Genomic DNA, 26,126 nt, shown 5'->3' on the forward strand with positions numbered 1-26,126 from the left:
TCTCCTTTCTAGTGCCTTCATCCCACGCCCCTCTCCATGGCTCTCCCCTGTATCCTGGCCCGTCCAGATTAGGTTGCTTCTTTCTCTCTCCCCTGTGCTGCATCCCTTCAGCTCACTCACTCACTTACTGCAATGCTTTGGATGGCCCACTGGTCAGGGACAGCAGCCTCTGGGATGGGGGATGCCCTAGGCTCAGATGACATCTCACTGCTGTTGGTTTTTTTCCCCATGTCTCCTTCCTAGTCTGGTGCTGCTGGTCATCCTTAACATGATGCTCTTCTACAAACTCTGGATGTTGGAATACACCACGCAGACCCTCACTGCTTGGCAGGGTCTAAGGCTCCAAGAAAGGTAATCCTGGCCTCGTCCCCTCACCTCCACCTTCATCCCACCCAGTGCCATGACACCTGTCTCCCAGTCCCCTTGGGACTGCCTCACTGCCCTTGCCCAAGGGATAGCCCTCTGGGAAGACCCCACAGGGAAACTCAGAATCTCTCCCTGTAGTTTCAGCCCACTTCTGATCTGGGGCACAGGGGAACCAGGGGCAGTGGGCAGAGGACAAAGCACTCTGATGTGACTCTCTGTCCTTTAGGGGTCTGGGAGCACAGGACAGTTCGCTGAGCATAACTCCAGCTGCTGGGGTACCCCTTCTTCTACCCCACAGGTTACCCCAGTCTCAGACAGAATGGGCCCAGCTCTTAGAGTCTCAACAAAAGTACCACGATACTGAGCTCCAAAAATGGAGGGAGATCATCAAATCCTCAGTGATGCTTCTTGACCAGGTGAGATGCCCACCTTCTCTGCTTGCCCCAGTCTTTGGGAGCGGGGACTCCTTCCCTTATGCTGTGAGAAAGATCCTCATCTCTATCACCACCCTCCAGATTTCCCTCCAATTCATTCTTCCTCCAAGCCATGCATTGTTCTAAATGGAAAGCCTTCCTTGAGTGGGCTGCTAGAAATGCAGGTGTATTCTACAAAATAATAACAATAAAATGACCCACTGAATGTGCACCAGGAAAGCTGTAGGTTAGTTGGAAGGAGAACTCTTTTTATTTCTATTTTTGGTAACCATAACCATCTGACAGGCATTTAAACAGAGAACCCCCTCAACCCTTTTACAGAGATTTGTCTTCCCAGAGGGCATGTCTTTGAGTTTTTTCAAATGTTCACCGCCCCCTCCTTTGACAGTCAGTGGCACTGCACTGATAGTCTGGGAAGATGGCTGTACTTTGTCTTCTTGTCGTAGCATCATCTTTGTCGTACAGTTTGCCTGTATTCCCCCCCGCAAAACGAGATCAACTATTTAGGCAAATCATCCTGAGGCAAAATAAAAAATTAGCCTAGTTTCCTTGGGGGAGGGAGCTTCCTGCTTCCCCAGAATAGTTTAGTATCTTATAATATATGCCTCCCTGTGGTTGCCTAGAGAGCAGGAACCTGCCTCTGCTGTGCAAGAGAATTAGAAAGTGATAGACTCGCAGTTTACCCTGCTACATGGCAACTTCTCTCCCTGAAGAGTTGACTTTCTGACGTTTTGTGACCAGCCAGAGATGGCATCCCAGCCTTGCCACTAACTAATTTTGTGACCATGAGCAAGGGACCTTGAGCTTCCATTTCTTCATTTATAAAATAGGAATTGTAATCGTAGCTTCATGGAACTGTCATCAGGATTTGATGGCATATGGGTGGTGCTCATTAAAATTAAACTTTATTTCCTTGCATTGTTTGGTCTTAGCTCTAAATAAGGAGAAAGAGGCCGGGCGTGGTGGCTCATGCCTATAATCCCAGCACTTTGGGAGGCCGAAGAGGGCAGATCACTGGAGGTCAGGAGTTTGAGACCAGCCTGGCCAACATGGCAAAACCTTGTCTCTACTCAAAATATAAAAATTAGCCGGGCATGGTGGTGCACGCCTGTAATCCCAGCTGCTTGGGAGGCTAAGGCAGGAGAATTGCTTGAACCTGGGAGGCGGAGGTTTCAATGAGCTGAGATAGCGCCACTGCACTACAGCCTGGGCGACAGAGTGAGACTTCATCTCAAAAAAAAAAAAGGGAAAAGAATCTTAATGCAGCTATCAGGACCCAGTTGGATGTGTTTAGCTTTGTCACTATACTTAAGGAGGGCATTTTTTTTTTAACCAAAAGAAGACAAAAAGCATAGTGAGGAGTTTAGAAGCCCTACCATTTCAAGAATGGTTGCTGGCACTGAGGACAAAGCCAGGAGAAGGGAACACGGGGCTGAGGAGAACAGGGTGGTCTTCAGACATCCAGGCCAACAGGTGTCAAGGGTTAGACTTACTGAAAAACTCCAGAGCACTGAACTCGGGCTAGAAGTTTAAGAAAGTAATTTTTCTTCATCATCAACTGCAGACAACTTGTGGCTAATGCTGTCCAGCAATGGAACAGGCTGCTGTAGAGAACTGAGATTCCAACATTGAAAGTGTTCAAGGGGTAACTAGATGATGATGGATAAAGAACTTATCGATTAAATTGGGACATTTGGACTATATGACCCAGGGGTCTCTTCCAACTCTAGAATTCTATTTCAGAATGGGGCCCATTAACTTGGGGGTTGGGGCTGTCAGACTTGTAGCCTAGTGGACTCTACAGGATTAAGTATTAAGAGAGTTGTTTTGTTTCAATCTCTTTAAAAGTAACTTTTAAAATAACAGAATGGCCTCCTCCTCTGTCTTGAGCAGAAGATATAAATGAACTAGAGAGAAGAAAATGGTAGACTAAGCAGGGAGACCAGACTTTCCCCAAATCTGTCACCATTTACCCCAGAAATGTTGTCTTATGTTGTAACAGAGCAGTTTACCCAGAGACAGTATGTAAATATGTGAGTATTTAAATATGTGGTGTGATGGGCCATTTTAGAATTCTCCTGCCGGGCTCCATTGTAGTCTTCCATTTAGTGTAGACTCCATTTAGGTGCAGTCTGTGACCTAAAAATGTTAATTTGCTGATATGGGTACCTAATAGGAACCTACCCAGTTCTCTGCGTGGTGCCCCTGGGTGCACAAGAGAAGGATTAGACACAGTTCTAGTCCTAGCAAACATGAAACCAAGCAACGAAAGATGACTGAAGTCCAGAGCCTGAGTGTGCTGCGTGAGAGACCATGAAGGAGAGGGATGACTGAGACCTGGAGGAAGTTTGGATTTATTCTGAGCCTTAGCAGATGGGTGAGATTGGCATAGGCAAGAGCACAAAGATTCCCAGGTGGGGGGAACAGTGTGGCTAAATGTACAAAGACAGGCATGTGGTATATTAGGGATCATCAGGGAAACCAGATGAAACGAGTAGATCAAGTCAGTGACAGCCTGAGAGGCTCTTTGTAGCAGTTGAACACTTCAAGAGAGTTCTCGATTCAGCACTGAGAACCCAGTAAGCCCTACCCAAGGGCTTCCCATGCTAGATTGTCTGTGTCCTTTCTTTCTTCCTCTCTTTTTTTCTTTTATTTCTCTCTCCCTCTCCTTTTCCCTCTCTGTCTCTCTCTTTTTTTAAGAGGCAGGGTCTTGCTCTGCTGCCCAGGCTGGAGTGCAGTGGTGCAGTCATAGTTCTCTGCAGTTGCGAACTCCCGGGTTCAAGCCATCCTCCCATCCCAGCCTCCTGAGTAGTTAGGACTACAGGTGCATATCACAGGGGCTGGCTAATTTTTAAATTTTTTATAGAGATGGGGTTTCTCTGTGTGACCCAGGCTGGTCTGAAACTCCTGGCCTCAAGCGATCCTCCCACCTCTGCCTCCCAAAGTGCTGGGATTACAGGTGTGAGTCACCACGCCCAGCCTGACTGTCCGCTTTCTACATGAAACAGCGTGCCCAGAGAACCAGCCTTGCTTTAGGTGCCCGACTCTTTTCAGCCCCATGGCGTGGTTGGAGGCCTGCCCTAGGCGGGTGTGGGGAGAGGGCTGCTCGGTGGAGAATCCCACTGAAAGCGCAGACCCAGGCCTGGGGTGGGGTTTTCTGTCTTGCAGATGAAGGACTCGCTCATCAACCTTCAGAATGGCATCAGGTCCCGCGACTACACGTCGGAAAGTGAAGAAAAGAGGAATCGCTATCATTGACAAGGCAGGAACAGGGTGGCTGCAAGAGGCCTGTGCAATACATGTACATAGACCATATAAATATATATATAAATATATATATATACAGAATATAAATATATATATTATATACAGATTTTAAAAAAGAGATAATGCCTATGTACCAGGGAGAAGGAGCGGGCCCTCCCGCTCCCTGTGCTGGCCGGAGCAGCGTTTTCCTGGGGTGGAGCAGCTGAGGAGGGCAGGAACCGCCTCTCAGCACTGACCACCCCGATCTCCCTCCTCCCACCCTCTGTTCCCCACCCCTTCCCTTGCTGGCCATTCTTGGCTCTTAGAAGGGAAATGTTGAGCCAAAGTTATGCCTGTAAAGACCGTAGGGTCTCAAAAAGAAGTCTCAAGACGGCATTGCTTAAGGTGCTTCGTTCCCTGATCCCCTTTTGATTTGTTTCCAAAATAAAAGAGGATCTTTTCTTCCCTACCCCAGGCTTCCCCAGGCATTCTCTCGGGAACACAGAAACATCAAGGGAGCCCAGTCTAAACTCTTAGGCTTGGCCGCCCACTTGATCCGGACCGTACTGAGCCTCAGATGGAGAGGATGCTTGGAAAGCTAGGAAGGCTGCATTGGGGGGTGGCAGGCTCCCAAGACCCGTGTTCTGAAGGATACTCTCCTCCATCACCCCTGCACCGTCCTCCGACCTATGTAGGGTGTGGACGCAGTAAGGGCTGGGAATTTCTTACTTTCCCACCCACTTTCTCTCTGGTCTTCTCCCAGGCTGGATCTGGGCGAAGTGTCACTTTTTAGTGCCTAAAGTCCTATTGTTTTCTGTGCCCTAAGAGCACATTGTTTATTAGCCAGGGTGGAGCATTTTTGACCTTATTAAACCTCTTTTAGTGCTTCTAAGCAAGTCAGGTCTGTGGCTCTGAGGCCTTCACTTGGAGCTGTCAGTGTGATTTCCAGGATAAGTCAGGGTGTGCTGGGCCCTCCAGGATTTGAGAGAGGAAGAGAAGGCCCTCGCTACGTCCGGGGTGCAGGGTTTACCCACAGAACACTGTGAGTGGTGAGCACCAAGATGGGTTGCCAGCGTCATTTGCTCTTGGAATGAACCAGCATTCGCCAGTGGAGACAACTGTCTGAGATAGCTTGCACATGGAAAAAGCATCTAAGCCATTGGAGGGAAGGAACTGGCAAAGGTGCATGTGTTTGGGCAGGAAAAGGCCAAGTGAAATCTATGCCCCAAGGGAGTCATTCCAAATCCTGAGTTTCTCAGACTTGGGAATGGGGGCTCTGGCAGGGGGTGGAGTACAAATCCTGCTCTGGTCTCTGGCCCCACAGAGGTGTAACATCATTAAGGAGTAGAAGGCACTGGCTTCAAAGAGTGAGACATTCAGGGCCTTTTCAGTGTTGGCCCACTAGCACCATGCATTTATCTGAATTCACGGGGCCCTTTGGGCACATTCATCATCCCTCATATACTAACTACTATTTCTTCATATAATGATCAAAAGAGTCCCACCAGCTCCAGGCAGAGCTTGTGGAGATTCATGAAAGAGTCACAGCCAATTGGGCGTGCAGAGCTCTTCAGTCTTGCTTGTTCTCCTGGGCTTCTTGATGCAGGGGCAGAAGGAACCGCAGATGTCCCAGATGTCCCAGATGTCCCAGAACATCAGCCCAAAAGACAGAAGATTTTATCACTCATCTACCCCACAAAGTTGTATTTTTCTCTTAGAATGGCCTTTAATTCCCTGTGACAGTTTCTGACTTTTCCATGTGAAGATAAGGCCTTGGTATTTCCCTAAGGGCAGGATCAGAAAACAGGAAGGTCCATGCCCAGGTCATCCTCCAAGGGAGGAGGGTGAGGAGGCTCCAAGTCATCAGCCAGAGCAGGTATTCCTCCCCTAGAAGAGGAGATGGGAGGAAATGCAGTTTCGTGTCATCCCTGTGAAGAGTGCCTACGCGCACAGCCCAGTGTGTCCTTGTTCACTTCTTGTCTAGGACTTTGGGTAAGGGACACTGGTAGGGATCAAGGCTCATGGGCTCTGAGCCAAAGAAGGAGGCATGGTGCAGACTGCTGGAATCTCCCCCTTGGCCCAGTCAGAAGCCAAAACTATTCCCCGAAAGTTTTGAATGCAAAAATTGGAGATTCCTGAATTTATTCCATACATAATTATTTACTTAAGTTATTTAATGATGAAAGGTGCCATGGTGGAACCTGTGGGATGACTTTAAAAGGGTTCTTTGTTTGGAGTCAAGTGACAGAGCAGACCTGGCCGCAGGGAGTTGTTCTGCTTCTGCTTTACCTCTCAGGACCATTTCCAGCAGGAGAAGGTGGCAGGGAGGGCAGTACTGAGTATGTCAGAAGAACCCTCCTGGTTTTTTAGTGATTTGAACCCAGTAGACAATGTGTGCACATAGGGAATGCGCTTTAAGAATTGTGGGTCTCTTGTAGGCTCTCTCTGTTCCAATAATTTTTTGACCATCATACCAGGAGAAAACCAACAACTCTATTCGTTCCCAAACAAAATCTCTTCCCCCTTGGTTAATAGCTTGTGAAAGAGATCTTAACTCACCCTTGCAGATAAGTCTGGGAGTGAAACAAATAAATAGCATTGTATTCCTGGCCATTAGCCTGGCTAGTTGCTGTCTACAAGGGAGCATCAAAAAATCACTACTTATGTAACTTCTTCCAGCCAGCGCTTTTTGTGTTTGTTTTTGTTTACTAGGGACACACAGGAGTCTTTCTGTAATGACTTACGTGGTACAATGTTTGAGAGTTTGCACTCAATTTTAAAGAATTTGCGGTTTCTAACGAGGTGAAGAACTACTATAGGATCTAAAGTTCCATTACAGCTTACTGTGAAAGCATTGACAAGACTGGTCTCAGACAAGCTAATCATGGGTGTGACTCTCTCCCTTCCCCATCCACCTCTTTGGGGACAAGAGGATTACATCTCAGGCCAGCAAGATCAGCTGCTTGAAGCTCTGTATAAGAGCACTGCACTGATGGTTTGGAGACCTCGGCCTGGGTCCTGATTTTTCCACTGACTAAGCTCTGTGGCCTTGGGCAAGTCATTCCGTCTCTGAGCTTCAGTATCCTCCTGTCACAGGAGGGAGTGGGGCTAGATCATCTTTAAGGTAGGTTCTAGCTTTGACATCATCTTGGGGGTTAGGCCAGAGGCTGAGAAGACTGAGTGCAATTTCTCAGTTACTCTGCCAGGAGGGAACAAGCCCAGAGGCTGAAGCTTCCCAGTATTTAGAGGCGTGGTAGGGCAGTGTCTGCATTCCCAGGAGACCCAGGGTGGTTAAAATATATTCTTTAGGTGGCTCGGAGGGCTGGGGAGGCCCAGTGAGGCGGGGGGGAGAGAGAGAGAGAGAGAGAGAGAGAGAGAGAGAGAGAGAGATCGATCGATCGAGCTTGATGTATTGCTCAGTATTCACCTAGAAAAGTTTCTTCCTTCTTTGGCCTAGTTTGTGGAGGGATCTTCCTTTGGACTTTCTCTGAGTTGGGAGAAGAACATTCTTTTCAATGGAGCTCATCTTCTATCTCTAGGCTCTGTGAAGCCTTTCATCTGTCTGTCCTTCCTCCTTACTGGTAGAAGAAACAGTGGAGAGAAACCACTTCTGGTCCTAGCACTTCTCTTTGGTCTAGATAGGGTTTGGATTTAGTATGAAGCTTTGGCTAAAACCCTTGGGTTTGCCTTAGAGCACTGAACTAAGAACCACATACACTGACATGGCGAGGACCAAGAGAGCTCAAGAGGAGTGCTTTGTGAGAAGTGGATTCTCTCCGTGTCCCTGCCCCCACCCAAACTTGAACATACCTATTACATTTCCAGGCAGCATCCCCAGGATGAGGTCCTGGAGAAGGGACTAGGGGAAGTATCTTTCTGGATGCTTGTGGTCCCAGAAGGGTACTTTCTGTGCCATACCATGTCGCTTCTTTAAGCTCTGCAGGGCAGCCAAAGCCAGCCCTTTTCTCCTACTGCCCCCAGGAGAAATAGCACTCTTCTCCCTCCCCCAGATGGCAGGGCTCTGGTCTCCCTACACCTCATACCCTGCCTGCCTCCTCCAGGAGGAAACTCCAGGGCCCCTTCCTGACTCTCCCCACCCTCACCACTTGTCTCTAGGCTATGGGACAATCATCCCATTCACCACTTCACATCCTTGACTTTCATTCCCCCAACCTCCAGCAGGTTGGCCCCAATCCCCTTCACCTCTGTGTTTTCTTCCAGAAGATGCATTTTGGGTCTGAGAGGAGCATTTTCCTGGAAGGCCATCTTTTAAGACCCCTGCTTGCTGTCATAGTGCAGAGCAGGAATTTGCACACTGTTTAGAGAGCTCCCTTCCCACCGCTCTGCCCAGCCTTGTTACCTCACTTCTGCTCTGGCCATAGTTGTGAAGGGCCCAGCCAGCTCCCTGTTTTGATGTTCTGTGCAACAGCTCTGGGGTCTTGTGACTGGAGATCCTCAGCAGGCCCTGGAGCCCGGACTGGAGTCTTGGCAGCTGATGAGCAGCACCTTGCCGGCCAGGAGGAGCTGATGCTGGACGATCTCCCCAACATTTGAAGGCTTAAAGAACATTGTCATTCTTCAGCCCTCCTTGCTTCTCTCAATACAATAAGACATTGCAGAAGCAAAAGGGTGGCCTCTGCTCCAGGCAAGGCAGCTGACTGTCTGGGGCATTGGCCTGGGGCTTGGGTGCCACGTGCTGAGATTGCATAGTCAAAGCAGCCATTTTTGCCAACAATAGCTTGTGGCTCCCCACATTTTCCTACCCTGCACTTAAAGGCCAGACCACTCTCTGCATGGACCAGACCATCTTCCCAAACCCATGGTGCTTTTTCCCCAACTCAACCTAGACTCCAAGGTGGGGAGGGATGGGTCAGAGGCCATAGTGGCCCCTGGATAATCCTGACATGAGGTGGAGTGGGGTGAGGCAGAGGGAGCAGCCCCAACACCTGCACTGGGCCATCTATGGGAAAGAACACGGGTCGAGTGCAGTCGAGTTGTCTGGCCGTCTGTATTTGGATCTATAACTGTACTTTGCCTGGCGCTGTGCGCAAGGTCGGAACACTTACTGCTAGTACCTAGAAACACACAAGGCTGCCCAGCCAAATCTTAATGTAAAGTAGCTAGAGCCATGGAAGTACAGTATGAATTAAAAAGAAAAAAGTATTGAACTACAATAATAAATGGTGTGCGTGTTTATTGCTTGATTTATGAGTGCTCGTCACCTCAGATGTTTCTGGTCTTCCCAAGTGGACTCACAGCAGGTCCTGAAGGCATGCGTGTAGGTACACTTGTACACACACACACACACATACACGCGGCCATCCACCTTCTCACAGGCGGGAGGGAGGCCGCCGGATCGACTGGAATGGATAAGTTTTGGAGTCAGATCTGAGTACAAAGTGCAGCATCACTGTTTACCAGCTGTGTGGCCGTACGCCCCATCTGTCACTCCAAGCCTCAGTGTGTCAGAGATAATACATTTAAAAAACACATCGTTCTTAGTATGGCAGCTGGTATTATACTAAAATATTTTCTTTTGTTTTGAGACGGTCTCACTGTGACCCAGGCTGGAGTGTAGTGGTGCAATCATGGCCACTGCAGCCTTGATCTCCTGAGCTCAAGTGTTCCTCTCACCTTAGTGTCCTGAGTAGTTGGGGCTACAGGCACACACCACCATGCCAGGCTTTTTTTTTTTTTTAAGAGATGGGGTCTCACTGTGTTGCTCAGGCTTGTCTTAGACTCCTGGCCTCGAGTGATCCTCCCGCCTCAGCTTACCAAAGTGTTGGGATGATTAATCTTTTTTTTTTTTTTTTTTTTTTTTTTTTGAGATGGAGTTTCACTCTTGTTGCCCAGACTGGAGTGCAATGGCGTGATCTCAGCTCACTGCAACCTCCGCCTTCTGGGTTTAAGCAATTCTTCTGCCTTAGCATCCCAAGTAGCTGGGACTACAGGCACCTGCCACCACGCCTGGCTAATTTTTGTATTTTTAGTAGAGATGGGGTTTCAACATGTTGGCCAGGCTGGTCTTGAACTCCCGACCTCAGGTGATCCGCCTGCCTCAGTCTTCCAAAGTGCTGGGATTACAGGTGTGAGCCACTGCGTCTGGCCGATTTTTAATCTTATGATGAGTAGTACTGTTGTTGTAGGAGATTGTGGTGAACTGTGAATCCTGATGATGGTTTCTTGTTGAACTTTTCCCTCTTCGGGCCTTAACACTTCCAGGAAGATGAATGTTGAGAGACTGCTTTGCCTCCTTCTTTTATGTTCCCTAAACTGGTGGAGCTGAGAGCCAGATTGGCTCCTCCCTTAATTAGGTCAGCCTTGTAGGGAGCTCCTTGCTACCTGGTTAGGAAACTTGTTTGATGTCAGGCAAGAACATAAGTGACTCTTGTGTTCCTTTGTATTAGGGTAGAGGAGGAAAGGGAAGCAGAGAGGCCAGATCACACATTTAGTGTGTGTTTAATGTGAGGCTATTACATGGTTTTCATTCTCATGCATATCCACAGATTGAGTACGGGAATATGAAGCAGGCTGAGGTGCTGGGGGAAGGCATAGTCTATGGGGCAGACACAGTAAGTAGAACAAAACCAAAGAGAGTGGTTTTTAGGGATACTTTATTGACATGAACAAGGAGTTTACTGAAAAATAGCACATACAGGCATTATGTTGTTGAGGGCTTAGGTGGTCAGGAACATTTCTAGAGTTTGGAAAAAGATTGGCTGTGGAAAATCAAGAAAAAGCAATATGAAGATGATAACATGGAAAATACTTCTATCTGTTGCAAGACTAAGAGTGTGTGGATTGTGTTGGATGGCGGTTCACAAGCCTGCAAGCACTCGGCCTTCAGCGGCCTCCCTCTCCATCACACACACTGCTGAGCAGAGGCAGCTGTTGCCAAGCGGTGACACAGGGAGGAAGCACAGAGCATTGCTGGCTCTGAGGGTTAGCTGGCCTGGGCTGGAGACCCGAGTTTGATGTATAAATCAGACTTGCTTGGAAGTGCTTATCTCCTGAGTCCTGCTGCGAACTCAACTAAGGGGGAGGAAGTGGGCTGGATTAATCATGAGCTGTCCACCAGCTGAGATTTTAGAGATTAAGTAGGGTTTGGATGATGCTGTTTTTCAGACTGATGACTGCATAGCACACTGAAGGTCTAGGCTAGCGCTTGACAGAGTGGGTGCAAAAAGATGTTACTAGAATGAGTGGATGATCAGACTGGCAAGCACACCAAGCACTATTCAGATACATTTGCAGTGACTAGGTGAATTCACTGAATTAGGGATTTTTCATTTGCAAAATGAGGTGAGAGGAAGGCTTCTTTTTTTTTTTTTGTTCTTGTTTTTTCATTTTCATGTTAAATTGGGAAAGGACAAACTAAGATATATTCTGAAGTGTGTCTAGCTCTTGCTTCTCTTTCTTCCTGCAAAGATGAAATGGCACAGCCTTTTCCCTCAGATTTATGTGAGGAGGACTCACAGATTCTGAGATGGGTGGAATTTGTTGTTTTGATCCAATAATTTTGGGGAGAGAGGAGGGAGCTGCTGTCTCTTAACCATGCCCTGCTCTTCACACTTCCCAGCATATTCCTGCTTTGAAAAGTGACTTTCCTAGTAATATTTCTAGGTGAACATCTAAGGAGAAACCTGCAACTGAGAAGGAAGTCTGAGTGTGTGGGTGTTTGGGAATGGAGAAACTAAAGGGGCATGCCATTAAACAAGTGGTGAGAATAAAGGCTGGGGTAGGGACAGGCAAGGAGTGTTTGAGGTTGGGGCTCTGATTCAAGACTGAGGTGACAGTGAAGGTCAACAGGGCAAGGTGCTCTTGGGGCCAACTGGATTGAGCAATCACATTCATGGCTGTGAAGCAGTAAGAACGGGAAAATCAGACTGAGCCAAGCTTGGCCTTTAGTGAATTGTGTTACCGAGGATCAGACATGGGAAATATCCAGCACCAAGACAACAGATGGGGTTTCCAAAGTGATAATAATAGCCCTTGAGAACTCTTCTAAGCCCTTTAATAAGCAACATCAGGCCAGATAAAGCTTCCAGAGAAACACACATCTAGTCTGGGTCTTTTATAAGATTATGGGAAGAGACAGGGAGGTGGGTGGAGATTGGAAGTAGGCTGGTGATCACAGTACCTTGTTGATTTACAGTCATGATCAAATCTCCCAGGAAGGAGTTTCGTTGCAATTCAGGAGAAATAATGATGCACAAACCAACTAGAAAGAGAACCAAAATAGGACCGACTCTCAAAGCACATTGCTAGCATCCACCAAAAAGCAAAGTAGTAGAGAAGCAGTGAGTGGGATTAGGGGTGAGAGAAGATGGAGAACATTAGGACAGGCAAGACAGGCAATGGTTAGATGGAAGCTAAAAAATAAGAAAACGAAGCAGCTATGGTCTAAGTGGAAAGAGAACTGAAAGAGGAGTCAGAAGACCTGGATTCTTGCTGTCTACCTACCAGCTAGGTTTCCTTATAATTTAGTAAAGCTGCTTAACCTCAGAGAGCCTCAGTTTCTTCTTTTGTAATGTGAGTATTCATAATATTGACCTCAAAGGACCAGTTAGAGAGAAGAAATAAAATAGTTAAGTGAAAATACTTTGTAAACCATATAGTTCTAATGAAAGTGTCAAGAATGAGAAGAATGGAGAAGTTAGAAAGAGTGTGGAAGATAACCTGTCAAGGATAAATAAGTGATAGGTACCATTCAGCTTCATTAAAAGCCATGCAAGCAGCATCTGAGTTGGGTTTTTTAAAAAAGAAGAGAAAAAGGCAATCATGCATACTGCCTGTTTCAACTTAGATACAAGAGCTATTGGAACACTGAGGAAAGCGCAGTGGTAGTAAGTATCTTGCTACTACCGCAAGCTGTGGTATCCACGAGCTATGGACTGGAAAAATGTCACACTAAGGCCAATTTTCCTAACTACAAAGTTAAAAAGATCTATATTCTCTACCTAATTTCAGAGGGACTGTGTGGAAAATTACCAATAAGAAGAGTCTTGAATTTATTGCAAATATTTTCTTCAACAAAATCAGACTCTTTAATGTGTTAACGGTCTAGTTTGGGACGAGGCACGGTTGCTCATGCCTGTAATCCCAGTGCTTTGAGAGGCTGAGGCTGGCGGATTGCTTGAGCCCAGGAGTTCAAGATCAGCCTGGGCAACATGGCAAGACCCCTGTCTCTACAAAAAATACAAAAATTAGCCAGGCGTAGTGGTGCATGCCTGTAGTCCCAGTTACCTGGGGGCTGAGGTGGGAGGATTGCTTAAACCTGGGGCAGTTGAGGCTGCAGTGATCTGAGATTGCGCCACTGCACTCTAGCCTGGAAGACAGAGTGAGGCTCTGTCTCAAAAAAAAAAAAAAAAAAAAGTCTGGTTTTAAGTACTCTCCTAGGGATGGAAGAATGAAAAAAAAAAAAAATAAGCTTTTAAAGTAAAGCTCTAAACCAATGGAATATGGTCTTTCCCTATAAAGGGAGGTCCCAGATCTGAGGGACTTCTCTCTCACTGAATCCCAGTCACCTTCATCTTCTTACATTCTGTAAAGCATCTTTGCCCTCTCTTGTCCCTAGGTGCTGAAGGAGGTCACACTTGGACCTGTCACTCAATTAAAATGAAACACGAGATATCGACTAAAATTTTTTCCAGTTTCTCTGCTCCCTCAAAAGCTAGGGGAAAAAATCTGAAAATTATGCATTCATAAGTGAAGTATTTGGAAACCACCTACCCATCCCTCCCCTCTCATACCACTTATTTGCTCATGATTCATCTCAGACTAAACATTTTTCTTAGTTTAAATATCATTCTCAGATGCACTCTCTTTCTGGAGGGTATTTCACAAATCTTTACATAAAGGAAGTTCTTTAAGTCACCTCATGTTCTTCTCTCTGCTTTTTTGGCCAATTTCTAGTAATCTGAATCTATCAGAGTTGACCTCAGCCCAGTGTGTGCTTGTGAAAGAAGCATTGCCATAGACAAGTCCAATGTCAGTCTTTCCAGAAACAAAGTTATCCACTGGGCACAGTGCCTCACGCCTGTAATCCCAGTACTTTGGGAGGCTGAGGTGGGTGGGTCATTTGAGGTCAGGAGTTTGAGACTAGCCTGGCCAACATAGTGAAACCCCGTCTGTACTAAAAATGCAAAATTTAGCCAGGCGTGGTGGTGCATGCCTGTAATCACAGCTACTGGAGAGGCTGAGGCATGAGAATCGCTTGAACCCAAGAGGCAGAGGTTGCAGTGAGCTGAGATCACACCACTGCACTCTAGCCTAGGTGACAGAGGCTCCATCTCAAACAAAAAACAAAACAAAACAAACAAAAAAATCCATCCCAGGAAGTGTAAACTGGGCAGCACCTAAGGCTTATTTCTGCTCCAGTTTATCCTCTTAAGCCTCTTATTCAGTTAGCCCTGTATGAGTCTTAGTTGCCTCCTATTTGTAAAATGAGGAATAATACTGGTGGCACAGAAATTTTGAGAGGAAGAACTCAGGAATTTCAGTCCTAATGCCCAGGTAGTGTGCTCACAGGGAGGGCACACATACATTCTCGCAATAGGATCAAGAACGTGTTCAGAAACATGTTGCATGACTTTTGAAGAGCCACTTAAATTACCATTGGTCCTTCCCAAGTCTCCTGTCCTTGTCTTCTTGGAGGGTAGCTTAGAGACCCATCAGGATCTAGCTCAGGAGAATTAAGCTCCAGAAAGCACGTTAGTCCATGCTTCAGGATCTTTCTGTCACTGGAGAACCTAGACAGGCATGTTTCACTCTGATGCTGTAGCAAAGTGGGCCATGAACTTGACAAAACTGACTTCAAGGAATCCAAGTTCATGACACACTTTTGCTGTAACCCAAACTAATCACTCCTGCTTCCTTCTATTAAGACATCCATTCTCTTGCAGTAATGGAGAATGAACCAGTTCCAGCCAGTTAAGGGTAGAGGGAGGTGCTAACTCCAGCACTTGTACAAAGTCATTTGGAGCACAGGGGAGAAATCCAGTTGGCTTTGGAGTGTCTTGTTGGAAAACTAGGACAGGGTGAGGTTGAGTCTATGTAGAAATGTTGGCTTCTCGGTTCTGGCAGAGTCTTATGGTACGTAGAGGTCTGATGGAGTTAGGAAGTCAGAGGTGAAAGCTCAGAGGCAGGTGGATGTATGGATGAATGAATAGAAGGATGGATGCATGAAGGGATGCAATGGGACCCTTGGGGCACCCTCCTGATGCCATTGACATTGCTGAACATGGGATGTCCAGTCCCTCAGGTGTTCAGGCCACCTACCAAAGACAAAATAACTCACTGAGAATTTCCCACCCAGTTCAGCCCAGCCCAGCCCCAAAATTCTTTGACCAAAGAAGGGAGTTGGAGAATCCTATGCCTCTGTTACCATGGGCAAGTTCAGGTTGCCTCGACCCTCAGGCCAAAGCAGTTCCCTTCTGAAGCACTGACATCATACAGAGCTTTGTGGCTTAAAGAATTACCCTGAGGGCGGGGACCCCAGGCAGGGTAGACAGTGACCTAAGGGACCAAATGTAAAGTCACTTCAGTTGTGGGCAATGAAGTCACTTGTACAACCTGCCATCCACATCTGCCTTCCCCTCCCATGTTCCTGTAGGTCACCTCATGTCACACTGCTCCTGTTCTATTCCTCCACTGGTACTGCAGAGTTCTCCTTGTTCTCAGATGGGATGGCAAGGTAGTCAGACCTATAGAGGACACAGGGAAAGGGAATCAGAGCTTCAGTGCCCGGGGTGGGAACACAAGAGGGGGAAGGAGCAGGGCACAGGAGCAAGGACCTATAGAACAACTCTGCATTTCCGTCTGCTGTGTTTCCCAAGAGAAAAACAACCTTTTCTGCAGATTAAAATAATCATTTCCCCTATATATGTATATGAACACCCACCAGGAGTGTATAGCTTCTCATTTATCTATGTTGTCTTCGGCATTTAGTTAGATTAATATGTTGGCCAAGGCTCATGCCTCTAATCCCAGCACTTTGGGAGGCCAAGGCAGGAAAATTGCTTGAGCCCAAGGGTTCAAGCCTGGGCAACATGCGAAACCCTGTCTGTACAAAAAATACAAAAAACTAGCCTGGCATGGTGGCACGTGCCTGTAGTCCCAGCTACCTGGGAGGCTAAGGTGGGAGGATCACCTGAGCCTGGGAGGTTGAGGCCATGATTACGCCACTGCACTCCGGCCTGGCGACAGTGAGACCATGTCTCAAAAATAAAATTAAATTAAATGTTGGTCAAAATGACAGCTGTGAAATTATATTTTATAGTTGTTTCACATGTTTATAGGCTATTTGGGTTTCTACTTCTGAAATTTGACTGTTCATTTGCTTTCCAGTTCTTCTGAGATCTTTGTCTTTTTCACATTGATTTTTCTTTGATGGTTTCACGTTTTGACAATTTCTCCCAGTCTCTTGTTTGTCTATGAATTTTGCTTATGGAGGCTTCTAATGAACAGCTGATTCTTTACATATAATGTAATCAAAATTATTTTTCCTCTTGGATTTGTGCCTTTTGTATTTTATTTGGGAAATTTTCTCTATTGCAAGGTGATAAAGATATTCTCTTATATTCCCTTAATGAAATTTTCAAGTTTGACTTTTACTTTGTGTTTAAATCCCCTGACAATTTATTTTGGTTTAGTATGAGAGATGGGGAATCTAATTTTGTTTTGTATTTTTCTTTGTTTGTTTCTATATAGATTAGGAATTTTCCCTGGACCACTTACTGGGCAGTTCATTCTTCCTTCAATGATTATAACGTCATCTCTCTCACATATCAGGTTTTCCTACATGCATTAACCTGATTAGGGGCTTTTTGTTTGTCCACTTCGTATGCCTGTGCAGTATCACAAACTCTGTATTCTGATAGCTCTGTAAGAAACCTTCATCTGGCCGGGCGCGGTGGCTCATGCCTGTAATCCCAGCACTTTGGGAGGCTGAGGCAGGCACATCACGAGGTCAGGAGATCGAGACTATCCTGGCTAACATGGTGAAATCCCATCTCTACTAAAAAAATACAAAAAATTAGCCGGGCATGGTGGTGGGCGCCTGTAGTCCCAGCTACTCGGGAGGCTGAGGCAGGAGAATGGCGTGAACCCGGGAGGCGGAGCTTGCAGTGAGCCAAGATCGCACCACTGCACTCTAGCCTGGGCAACAGAGCAAGACTCCATCTCAAAAAAATTAAAATGAAATAAAATAAACCTTTGTCTCTGATAAGACAAATCCTACCAACCTCTTGCAAATTTACTGCTCTTTCTTTGAAATGGTTTAGACCAAGGGTGGGCAAATTATGGCCTAAGAGCTAAGGATAGTTATTTGCAAACAAATAGAAGAACAATACGTGACAGGGACCTATGGAGCCTGCAAAGCCTAAAACACGTATTATCTGGCTATCCCTTGGTTTAGACTATTTTTGGTCACTTAGCCTTCCATGTGACTTTTAAGATCAGTTTATTAAGTTCTTTGAGAAATCTAATGGGCATTTGGATTGGAATTTCATTGAATTTGAAGATTAATTTGGGAGAAAATTGTTTACACTTTTGAGGTTTTATTCTCCATCTAGTTACATTTAAAGTCTTTCAGTAAAGGTTTGTAACTTTTTCTTTAAGTGTCTCGTATATTTTTGTCAAATTTATCCCAGAAACTGGAGAGTACTTGTTGCTATTGTAACTTTAAAAGCATTTTGATATTTTAAATATTTAAATATGTTACTAAATTTGTTGCTGGAATACAGGTGATTTTTATATTTTGATTTCTATCAACAATTTTGTGGAACGTTCTTCCTAGTCCTAATAGTATTTTTGTAGATTCTCTTAGGTATTCTATGTAAATAGTAGGTATAAATAATGATCATTTAGTTTCTTCCTTTCCAAGTCTTTTTCTTCCTTGTATTTAGTTAGTCTTCACCTAGGATTTCCGATACAATATTGATAGAAACAGGGAGAGGTAGTCTCCTTGATATGTTCCTGATATTACAGGCATTTGAGGTTTCAACACATAGATGATATTTGCTATAGGCTGCCATTTATCACTTTAAAGATGCTTGGTGTTTAGGTGTAGATATATTTTATTTATTCTGCTCAGAGTATATTATGCATCTTGAATCTGAAGAGTCATCCTTCCCTTAGCCGCTCTGTCTCTGAACACTGTCTCTCCTCCATTCTCTGTTCTATTTTTTTTTTTTTTTTTGAGACAGAGTCTCACTCTGTCTCCAGGAGTGCAGTGGCGTGATCTTGGCTCACTGCAACCTCCACCTCCTGGGTTCAAGGGATTCTCCTGCCTCAGCTTCCTGAGTAACTGGGATTACAGGCATGCACCACCATGCCCAGCTAATTTTTGTACTTTTAGTAGAGACAGGGTTTCACCATGTTGGCTAGGGTGGTCTCAATCTCCTGACCTCATGATCTGCCTGCCTCGGCCTCCTAAAATGCTGGGATTACAGGTGTGAGCCACTGTCCCCAGTGTCTCTGTTCTATTCTGATACACCTTCCCATTTTGTTTCCTTTAGATTTCTTTGTCATGGTTCATCTTTTTCCATCTCTGTTCTTCAGTCTGTAGAACTTTCTCACATTGATCTGGTTATCAGTATCTAATCTTCTGTAGAACCAATCCATTGAGTTTTAAATTTTATTGGCTATATTGTTCAATTCCAGATTATTTTGTTTGTTTCTATTCAAATCTGCCTGTTCTTGTATCTGATAAATTTACTCTATTCTTATGCTTTTGGCTTTTTCTTTTATTGCTCTAACTATTTAAACAAGCTTATTTTTATTATTTGTTTATTTCTGAGACAGGCCTCGCTCTGTCACCCAGGCTGGACGGCAGTGCTGCAATGACGGCTCCCTGCAGCCTCAAACTCCTGAGTTCAATTGATCCTCCCACCTCAGCCTCCTGAGCAGCCGACACCACTGGTATGCGCCACCACACCTAGCTGTTTTTTTTTAAATTTTTTGTAGAGATGGGACCTCTCCATGTTGGCCAGGCTGGTCTTGAACTCCTGGACTCAGTCAATCCTCCCTCCTCTGCCTCCTAAAGTGCTGGGATTACAGGCGTGAGCTACGGTACCGGGCAAGCTTAATTTTTATATTTTGTTGGGTCCTTCTTGTGTCTAAAGCTCCTGGGATTCAATCCTGCCATTTTTCACTCTTGCTCATGCTAGATGACTTTTCGCCGTGTCTTTTAGTTTTGGACTGGACTATGAAGTCAGATCCAGCAGTGCTCTCTCTGGGGAGTCCTACTAGGCCTTGGCTGAGAGTGAGTTCCTTCAGAATGGGTTTCATTTCCTTCTATAAGACATTCATAGTTATCACTGGCCGGGGACTAATTTTTACTTCATTTCTCAGCTTAGAGGTTCCTGGGTCATGTGGATAGCATATATTGAAATCTCAGACATTGCAAGAGCAGGTTTGTGGTTACTAATTCTCAAGAATCTTTATTTTTCTACTTGGAGTTAGGCCAAGATGGCTAAGTTTTTCCCTAGGCTGGTGGGCTGATTATTTTCTGGACTACCCTTTATGTGAGTTGTAACCTTCTGAGGATTCTGGCTCTGCGGAGGGCCTCAGTTCCAACTCTGTTTCTTGTGCAGGCCCAGTTGTAGGTTCTTCCTATCCAAGCACTAAAATCCAAGCACTGAAGTCACCAGGAATTGCTGCCTCCCTCAGCAGCACGCTTCTTTCTCTCCTTATATTCAGTCATTTGTAATGTTTTACTTCCCTAAGATCAGAGATATCATGCAAAATGATGCTTTTTTTTTTCGAGACTGAATCTTGTTCTGTCGCCCAGGCGGGAGGGCAGTGGCTCAATCTCAGCTCACTGCAAACACTGCCTCCCAGGTTCATGCCATTCTCCCGCCTCAGCCTCCCGAGTAGCTGGGACTACAGGCACCTGCCACCACGCCCAGCTAATTTTTTGTATTTTTAGTAGAGACGGGGTTTCACCATGTTAGCCAGGATGGTCTCAATCTCCTGACCTCCTGATATGCCCACCTCAGCCTCCCAAAGTGCTGGGATTACAGGCAAGAGCCACTGCTCCCAGCCAAAATGATGCTTTCTTTATCAAACATTTCTAACTGGTAATAGCTTAGACTTTTTAGGGTTTGCCTCAGCAATGTTGCTAGAAATCTGTGGGCTTTTTCTATCTTTCCCTTCCCCAGATAACCAGCCAGCATGATCTCTTAAGACTCTTTGCTCTTACAGACCCCATCATTTCTCAAATATGCTCACCCTCAAGTGACTACAGTCTCAGAGCAAATGGCTAAGGTACAGGCTGGACATTAGAGGATTAGAGTCCCCACTCTGGACATCTAAGCACTACCAGGCTTTAGGGGAAAGAAAATGTTGCCTGGAGCTCCTTTGCTAGCAAAGGGCAGTGCCCAGATGACCTGAGGAGCTCCATGGTATAAAGCAAACAGTTAAATGTGATAGAAAGAGCATGAACATTAGGACTAGAGAGACCTGGGTTCAAATCTCAGCCTCTCCTCTCAGTATCTGTGTGCCTTGTAAGCTGCTATGAGACTGCTTGGCATTTATAGAATGGTTATAATAATGTTACTTTTTTGTTGTGTTTTTGGATTTTTATTGTTGTTGTTTTTTGAAATGGAGTCTTGCTCTGTCGCCCAGGCTGGAGTGCAGTGGCACAATCTTGGCTCACTGCAACCTCTGCCTCCCGGGTTCAAGTGATTCTCCTGCCTCAGCCTTCTGAATAGCTGGGATTATGGGAATGTGCCACCATGCCCTGCTAATTTTTTATACTTTTAGTAGAGACAGGATTTCACCATGTTGGTCAGGCTAGTCTTGAACTCCTGAGTTCAGGTGATCCTCCTGCCTCAGCCTCCCAAAATGCTGAGATTACAGGCATGACAGCCACCATGCCCAGATATAATAATATTACTTTAATGGATTGTGGTAGCAGCTGATGGTCTTTGCCTTAGTGGTTAAGTGTGCTGGCCAAGAATCAGCAGGCCTGAATTCAAACATCGCTTTGTTTCTTAAGTGATGTTTGAATTAAGCAAATGTTTAATATTTCTTAAGCGATATTTCAACATAGTATTGGAAGTTCTGGCTAGGGCACTCAGGCAAGAGAAACAAATAAAGGGTATTCAATTAGGAAAAGATGAAGTCAAATTGTCCCTGTTTGCTGATGACATGATTGCATATTTAGAAAACCCCATCATCTCAGCCCAAAATCTCCTTAAGCAACTTTAGCAAAGTCTCAGGATACAAAATCAATGTGCAAAAATCACATGCATTCTTATACACCAATAACAGACAAACAGCCAAATCATGAATGAACTCCCATTCACGATTGCTTCAAAGAGAATAAAATACCTAGCAATCCAACTTACAAGGGATGTGAAGGACCTCTTCAAGGAGAACTACAAACCACTGCTCAGTGAAATAAAAGAGGACACAAACAAATGGAAGAACATTCCATGCTCATGGATAGGAAGAATCAATATCGTGAAAATGGCCATACTGTCCAAAGTAATTTATACATTCAATGCCATCCCCATTAAGCTACCAATGACTTTCTTCACAGAATAGGAAAAAACTACTTTAAAGTTCATATGGAACCAAAAAAGAGCCTGCATTGCCAAGACAATCCTAAGTCAAAAGAACAAAGCTGGAGGCATCACGCTACCTGACTTCAAACTATACTACAAGGCTACAGTAACCAAAACAGCATGGTACTGGTACCAAAACAGAGATATAGACCAATGGAACAGAACAGAGTCCTCAGAAATAATACCACACTTCTACAACCATCTGAACTTTGACAAACCTGACAAAAACAAGAAATGGGGAAAGGATTCCCTATTTAATAAATGGTGCTGGGAAAACTGGCTAGCCATAAGTAGAAAGCTGAAACTGGATCCCTTCCTTACTCCTTATACGAAAATTAATTCAAGATGGATTAGAGACTTAAATGTTAGACCTAAAACCATAAAAACCCTAGAAGAAAACCTAGGCAATACCATTCAGGACATAGGCATGGACGATATTTGAATTAAGAGTTTGCCTTACATTTTACAGATGAGAAAAATGAATTTGGGAGAGTTTGCTCCCAAATTCAGTGTTCTCATCTGTAAAATGGGTATAATAATGGTGCCTATCTCTTAAGTAGTGATCAGGAAGAGGGTGGAGGATGAATGTAAACTGCTTAGCACCTCACCTGTGAGAGCAAGCATTCTGAGGGTGCTAGCTTTCATTATTACTTTGGCATCTCTGAACTTACGCGTTTTCTTGGGCTGCCTCTTCGGCTTTTGAGACCTTTCTGTAGCAATATATCATCTCAATGAGCAGCCACAATGTGAGGAAGACCAGAAGGATGTACATCATGATTTCTGAGACCACAGAGGTGAAGTCCTCTCCGGCTGAAAGAAAGAGAATGAGGCTCAGAATATGCAAGACCAGCAAACCTAGGGCCGTCATTGGAGCCATATTTTAAAATACAGCTTAAATAAAGACTGAGTAAAAAAACTCAAGAAGATGTCAAAGGAATTCCAAATCCTGACTCTCCCACCATTGGCTTTCTCACTGGCTGTCGTCGGTTGCTCAGGAGCCAGGGAAGAGGGAGTGGGATGCCTGGAAGAAGCAGCAGAGCAGTGGAAGGAATCTTGGCCTCAAAGTGAGCTATCTAGAGCTGGCTCTCCATTTTGCTATTTACAGGTATGTAAACAACATTTTCCCTTACTTGAGACTCAGTTTCTTAGTTTGTAGGATGAGGATAATAACACCAGTCAGGGGTTTGTGAATATTACATTATCTAATGTATTTCAGAACGTCTTGTGAGATTAAAAGTCTACACAGATGTAAGGAACATGCCTTATTTCAGCTGCCTCTGTCTTTTGAGCTGCCGATGGTGGAAGGTGGTATTCCTGGGGAGAGAGCATTGGAAAACTCATTCAGGGCCAACACAGACAGCCTCCATGTGATATGCGCATGTTCTCTACAAGTCTGGGTTAGAAACAAGACCTTCCAGGTCATCCCAAAACCAAACATCAATATTGGAGGATTTAGTGTATCAACCACATTGTCCCCAGGGCTGTACATTTGAAACAGTTAGGATCCTGCCATTTCCCTGCTGAAAACTCTTCAATGCTCCACACTGCCCTCACGATGAAGTCCCAACTCTGTTCACATGACACGCAAGGGCCTTCACAATCCAGGCTTTCTTACCTCATTTCCATTTGGTTGGCCAGAAAAAACTGCTACACACTGTGGTATGTTAGAATCTGTGAACTTTTCTTCCTCTTCCCTCTTCCTGGATTGTGTCTCTCACCTGTGGCTAGTTCTGTGCTAATATCCTCTCCTGCTTTGCAGTCTCCCAGTAGTTCTAGATTCCTATGAGGTCCCACCCTTTGTGAAACCATCCCCAACTTCTCATGCAGAGCTATTCACAACCTTCTCCATGTACTTTTCTTTTCTTTCTTTCTTTTTTTTTTTTTTTAGATGGAGCTTCTCTCTTATCACCCAGGTTGGAATGCAATGGCATGATCTCGGCTCACTGAAATCTCCCCCTCCAAGGTTCAAGCAATTCTCCTGCCTCAGTCTCCCAAGTAGCTGACATTACGGGCGCCCACCACCACGCCCAGCTAATTTTTTTACTTTTAGTAGAGATGGAGTTTCACCATGTTGGCCAGGCTGGTCTTGAACTCCTGACCTCAGGTGATCCTCCCGCATTGGCCTCCCAAAGTGCTGGGATTATAGGCATGAGCCACTGCGCCCGGCCTCCATGCACTTTTCTCATCCATCTGTTATAAGAGTTGTATTGTGTTGATCTTTCTTTTCTGTGGACTGTGTGCTTATTGAGAACATATTTATTTCTGGATTATCTGCCTGCTGTGTAAATCTTAGAATATTTAAAGTGCTCAATAAGTACTTATTGAATGAGTGAAAATAAATATATATATTTTTTGTTTTGTTTTGTTTTTTGAGACGGAGTCTCGCTCTGTCGCCCAGGCTGGAGTGCAGTGGCGCGATCTCGGCTCACTGCAAGCTCCGCCTCCTGGGTTTACGCCATTCTCCTGCCTTAGCCTCCTGAGTAGCTGGGACTACAGGCGCCCGCCACCGCGCCCGGCTAATTTTTTGTATTTTTAGTAGAGACGGGGTTTCACCGTGGTCTCGATCTCCTGACCTTGTGATCCGCCCGCCTCGGCCTCCCAAAGTGCTGGGATTACAGGCGTGAGCCACTGCGCCCAGCTGAAAATAAATATTATCTTATTTGTTTCATGATCAACAAAAAGGAACATGAAAACATACTACATGGCAGATATCCTGATATATCTACTCCTTGCTAGTGGGAGGAATGTTGCAGCTGCCTCTCCCCTTGCCAGCTCTCAACAGCAAGTCAGATTTATGATCTGCAGTTGTCCATTGGATCTAAGTCACCCCCAAATCCTTGGTTGTTAAGAGTACAGCACAGCCTGCCATAACTTTCAGCCCAGAAAGCAGTCCAAAGGCTCCAGGATCATCCAGGTTTTCAGCTGGAGCCAGAGGTTATAGATGCAGTGTGAGGCACGTGAGAATGCCGTACAGCTCAAACGTCTCACTGGCTTGCTACCACCTGGTGCATTATTTATGATTTGTTTGGCTTAAAGCATGCTTTCTCTTTCAAAATGCAGTATCCCACAAATGGCAATACAGGAAGCTGTCCTCAGTATTTTTAGTTACCTCTAGGTGAAGAGGCCTCAGGTTTCTGCCTTAGGGCCAGGAGGTGACAGCCTATGCCAGAATAAACCCAACTTGAACAAAGAGAACCAGGGAGACCTTCTAGGACCACAGGAATGGAGGACATGTGGGGTTGGTGGGCAGGTGTCATGGTGGGGGAGGGGTGCGTAGCTCTGAGCAAGATGAGGGCAGGGAGTATCTGATGTCACAGAGGCAAAAAAGGAAAGAAAAAAGAAAAAGTGGCAGGTGGTGGGGGTGGCGGCGGCGGGAAAAGCAGCTGTGGAAAGAAAGCCCGCAGGATAGGCAAACAATCTGGATTTTCGTCCTGCTTCCAGTGCTAATTTGCTTCATGTCCCTGAGCAAGCCCCTTGCTCTTGCAGAGAACTCTTCTCCCAGCCACAAAATGAGGGGCACCAGAGCTGCGCCCTCCAATCACCTGGGGAGTCATTCAACTCGCATATGACCTCACTCACCCCTGCCGATCTCACACCTGCAAGGGTGCTGCAGAGGTGTCTACATTTGGAGGAAGCCAATGTGGGCAAGTCTGATGTCTGCCCTTTATCCAGAGGCTCTGGATTAAATAAATGATATCCACGCTTCCTTCACACCCGACCATCCACGAGGCTCTGTGGCTCTGATAATAAACTTGTTTTTCCTTCTGTTTTTACCCGAGGCTTGCTCTGGTGCCTGGCAGACGAACTAGCTCAGCCTTGCCACACTTCCCACCAGCTATGCACGAGGGTCTCTGGAGCCAAAAGCCTGAGCGAGCGGAGGTGGAGACAGTTGGACACTGTGCTAGGGTCTGGCAGGCACCAACCGAAAGTTCCAGACGGTGACCAGGAGAGGGCGCCAGGGCCCCACCCCGGGAGGAAAGGCGTGTAACAAACGGGGGCTAAAGGAACTTCAGAACAGAGGAGTACCTTAGAGAGCCCCTGGCCCACCCCTTCATTTCACACCAGAGCAGCGGGGCTCAGAGCAGGGAAGTGACTCATCGGGTCTGAATTTAGGGGCCCTGAGAGTCCTTCTGCGCTTTCAGAATTGACCTACCTTCCATTTTAGTCATATCGTCTGACCCGTTCGTTCATTCACTCTGAGGACTGAAACTTTGCTTCATTATTTTTATCACAACGACATGATAAAAAATGAATAAACCTGTGGCCTGGAGGTTAGGATTCCTGGATCCTTTTTTCTAAGAAGAGTCCTGTCTTTAACTTGATCTTTTCTTTCATGCCCCACGCTTTGGCCGGCTCACCAGCAGTGATAATGCTGGAGATAGACTGAGAAAGGCTGGAACTCCCCGCTCAGGATGCAGGACTCCGGTTGCAACAGAAATACCTGAGTTAGGCTGCTGAAAGGCCTTCCCACGCACGAACACGGAACTAGCTGTAGGAGTCCAAAGAT

General features: G+C 45.7%; 2 protein-coding genes and 1 long non-coding RNA gene across 51 annotated transcripts in view; 2 read left to right on the top strand and 1 right to left on the bottom strand.

The window, feature by feature from the left end:
* The window catches only part of GRAMD1B (GRAM domain containing 1B), a 273,617-nt gene extending 264,390 nt beyond the window's left edge, over positions 1 to 9,227 (top strand). For 34 of the 47 annotated variants that reach the window (XM_065529130.1, XM_074015487.1, XM_065529138.1 and 31 more), the window contains 3 exons: positions 244 to 351; positions 593 to 782; positions 3,941 to 9,227. In XM_065529130.1, coding sequence (XP_065385202.1) covers positions 244 to 351; positions 593 to 782; positions 3,941 to 4,033 — 391 coding nt within the window. In that variant the 3' untranslated portion in view covers positions 4,034 to 9,227. The remainder of the gene's footprint in view (positions 1 to 243; positions 352 to 592; positions 783 to 3,940) is intronic. The other 13 variants (XM_045370863.2, XM_045370855.3, XM_065529155.2 and 10 more) reach the window with 3 other exon arrangements.
* A 1,416-nt stretch (positions 9,228 to 10,643) lies between these two features.
* Positions 10,644 to 26,126, bottom strand: part of SCN3B (sodium voltage-gated channel beta subunit 3) — a 28,360-nt gene continuing 12,877 nt past the window's right edge. For 2 of the 3 annotated variants that reach the window (XM_045370841.2, XM_065529156.1), the window contains 2 exons: positions 22,291 to 22,429; positions 10,644 to 15,322 (listed from right to left, as the gene is read on the bottom strand). In XM_045370841.2, coding sequence (XP_045226776.2) covers positions 15,184 to 15,322; positions 22,291 to 22,429 — 278 coding nt within the window. In that variant the 3' untranslated portion in view covers positions 10,644 to 15,183. Of the gene's footprint in view, positions 15,323 to 15,665; positions 15,752 to 22,290; positions 22,430 to 26,126 lie in introns of all 3 variants that reach the window. The other variant, XM_074015509.1, reaches the window with a different exon arrangement.
* On the top strand, positions 22,399 to 25,908 carry LOC141408533 (uncharacterized). The gene is made up of 2 exons (XR_012423838.1): positions 22,399 to 23,948; positions 24,258 to 25,908. It is a non-coding gene; the product is annotated as an uncharacterized lncRNA (long non-coding RNA).

The sequence above is a fragment of the Macaca fascicularis genome, chromosome 14 (assembly GCF_037993035.2).
Source record: "Macaca fascicularis isolate 582-1 chromosome 14, T2T-MFA8v1.1".
Lineage (NCBI taxonomy): Eukaryota > Metazoa > Chordata > Mammalia > Primates > Cercopithecidae > Macaca > Macaca fascicularis.